At 73.0% G+C, this 3090-nt stretch overlaps 1 protein-coding gene across 1 annotated transcript in view; it reads left to right on the forward strand.

The window, feature by feature from the left end:
• Positions 1-3090, forward strand: part of AURANDRAFT_72648 (hypothetical protein) — a gene marked incomplete at both ends in the record, with an annotated part of 9327 nt that overhangs the window by 3310 nt on the left and 2927 nt on the right. Inside the window, 2 exons of the mRNA XM_009043154.1 lie at positions 177-398; positions 933-2102. Coding sequence (XP_009041402.1) covers positions 177-398; positions 933-2102 — 1392 coding nt within the window. The remainder of the gene's footprint in view (positions 1-176; positions 399-932; positions 2103-3090) is intronic.

Genomic DNA, 3090 nt, shown 5'->3' on the forward strand with positions numbered 1-3090 from the left:
AAACGACCGGCGGCGCCTGGGCCTTCGCCTGCTGCGACCTGGCGCGCTGGTGTCCCGCGGGCGGCGCCGCGGCGCCGGCCGGCGACGCTCTGGGCACGGGCCTCTACGACGTCCACCGCCGGCTGCGCGACATGGCGACGCGGGGCGCGCTCGACGAGTCCGTCGGCATCCACGAGCTCCGCCTGCCGGGGCGCGTCACGGCGGCGTTCCCGCGGACCCTCGACCCGGGCCGCGGCGGCCTCAACGCGAACGGCGGCGGCGTCGTCAGCCTCGACCTCGTCGCCGGCGACATGCGGATCCAGGTCGACCGCGTCTTCGACACGCCCCTGGGCGACCTCGCGTCCTTCGAGATCACGGACATCCTCGTCGACGACGCGGAGAAGTTCCCGGCCAAGCCCGTCTTCGACGACTAGGGGGGCGGGCGTACACGCGAGCGGCCGGGTGTACATCTGAGTTCGCCCGCGCGAGGGGGAGAGCGGGACTCGGCGAGGTCGCCACTCGACGAGTCCGATGTCGATTTTCGCGAACCCGGGGGCTATATGCCTCGGTTGGAAGCGTGCTCGCGGTTAGAAGCGACTGCGCAAGGTCGGAGACGGCGCTGCAGCTGACCGCCGGGCGCCGACGTCCGAAGGACAGCGCAAACCTCATCCACCCGTCCTCGTCACCTGTCCAGCTGTGCCTAGATGCGACCAGCCGTCTAGAAGCACTTAGAATTTACCTCAGTTTCCGTCGCCGCAAGCACCATGTCCCAGCAGCACAAGGTGCGCGCTTGTCTCCCGCGTCGCCGCCCGCCCCCAGGAACCCCCCGCGCGCCGCCCCGCGCCCGCGCGCGCGCGCGAATCGGCCCCGCGCGCCCCATCGCCGAAGCACCCCCAAACGACCCCCCGCGACAAGACCGCACCGCACCCACGCACCCGCACCCTCCATCTTAGGTCGGCATCCTCACGGCCGGCGGCCTCGCGCCGTGCCTGAGCTCCGCCGTGGGCTTCCTCATCGAGAAGTACACGCTCGCGGACCCGACGATCGAGATCATCTGTTACGCGTCGGGCTACAAGGGCCTCCTCTCCGGCGACTCGACGGTCGTCACGCCGGCGATCCGCGAGCAGGCCTCGGCCTTCCAGCTCCACGGCGGGTCGCCCATCGGCAACTCGCGCGTCAAGCTCACGAACGTCGCGGACTGCGTGAAGCGGGGCCTCTGCCGCGAGGGCGAGGTGCCCCTCGAGGTCGCGGCGCACCAGCTCAAGAAGGACGGCGTGACGATCCTCCACACCATCGGCGGCGACGACACGAACACGCAGGCCGCCAAGGTCGCGGAGTATTTGAAGGAGAACGGCTACCCCATCTGCGTCGTCGGCCTCCCCAAGACCATCGACAACGACGTCATCCCCATCAAGCAGTCCCTCGGCGCCTGGACGGCGGCGGAGGAGGGCGCCAAGTTCTTCGCCAACGTCGTCAACGAGATGTCCGCGAACCCGCGCATGCTGATCATCCACGAGTGCATGGGCCGCGACTGCGGCTACCTCACGGCCGCGACGGCCAAGGCCTACTGCGACAACCTGACGGGGCTGCCCTTCGTGCCGGGCCTGGGGCTCTGCCGCCAGAAGAAGTCGATCCACGCCGTCTACATCCCCGAGCTCGCGATCGACATCGAGCGGGAGTCGGCGCGCCTCAAGAAGATCATGGACAAGTACGACTGCGTCAACATCTTCCTCTCCGAGGGCGCGGGCGTCAAGGACATCGTCGCCGAGCTCGAGGCCAAGGGCGAGACCGTGGAGCGCGACGCCTTCGGCCACGTCAAGCTCGACAAGGTGAACCCGGGCGCGTACTTTGCGAAGCAGTTCGCGGCCAAGCTCGGCGCGGAGAAGGTCCTCGTCCAGAAGAGCGGCTACATGGCCCGCGCGGCGCCGGCCAACGTCGCCGACCGCGCGCTCATCTCCGCGTGCTGCACGCTCGCCGTCGAGTGCGGCCTCAAGGGCTCGTCGGGCTGCATCGGCCAGGACGAGGAGCGCGGCGACGTGCTCCGCGAGATCGAGTTCGACCGCATCAAGGGCGGCAAGGCCTTCGACACGACCCAGGTCTGGTTCCAGGACATGCACGCCGCGGTCAACGCGATCAACTAGGACCGCGCGACGACGCGCCGCGCGAGCGCGCCGCGCCCCCCCCCCCTCTCCGTGTAAATCCGCCGCCGCCGCTCGGGTCCCGGGGTCTTAGGTCGTGGGGGTACGGGGGTGGGGCGGGGGGGGGCTTGCTTCAGGACTGGGCGCACTCCGGCGGCTGCTCGTCGCCCGCGGCGGCCGCGACGGGCGCGGCGTCGAGGGCCGCGAAGGGCGCCTTCTTCGCCGAGGCGTAGGCCTCGGCGTCGTTCGTCGCCTTGACGAGGTTCTCCTTGTCGACGTCGAGGCGGATCTTGGCGGAGGACGCCGGCGCGGCCGAGCCGCGGCGCGCCTTGGCCGCGGACCGCGGCGGCGCGGGGCTCGGCGCGTGTTCGCCCCGGCGGAGCGCGTCGGCGTCGGCCTTGTGCTTGAGGGCGAGCTGCTGGACGGCCTTGACCTCGAGCATGAGCTCGAGGTTCTCCTTCTCGAGGAACTCGACCTTCTCCTGGAGCGCGGCGGCGTTCTGCGCCGCGCGGCGGCCCGCGGGCGTCTGGAGCGCCTTGACGCCGCGCTCGGCGCGCTCCGCGCGGGCGGCGAGGTCCTTGGCCTTGGCCTCGGCGGCGCCGCGGGCCTCGACCGCGGCCGCGGCCTCGGCGCGCGACCGCGCGAGCTCCGCGCGCGACGCCTCCGCGAGCTCCGCGACGCGCGCCGCGGCCGCGCCGACGTCGGCCGACGACGCGTCGAGGCCCGCGAGGGGCGCGAGGGCCGCCGCCGCGCCGCGGCTTTCCGCCGCGGCCGCGGCCGCGTCCGCGCGCGCGGCCGCGAGCTCCGCCGCGAGCTCCGCGTTCCGCGCCGCGAGCTCGTCGAGCTGGAGCCTCGCGGCGACGGACGCCGGCGCCGCCGCGCCGCGGGCGAGGGCGTCGGCGGCGTCGCGCAAGGGCGACGCGGCGCCCGCGGGCGCGGGCCGGTCCGCGAGCCGGTCCTCGAGGCACCGGAT

Source organism: Aureococcus anophagefferens (assembly GCF_000186865.1).
Source record: "Aureococcus anophagefferens unplaced genomic scaffold AURANscaffold_45, whole genome shotgun sequence".
Taxonomy (NCBI): domain Eukaryota; class Pelagophyceae; order Pelagomonadales; family Pelagomonadaceae; genus Aureococcus; species Aureococcus anophagefferens.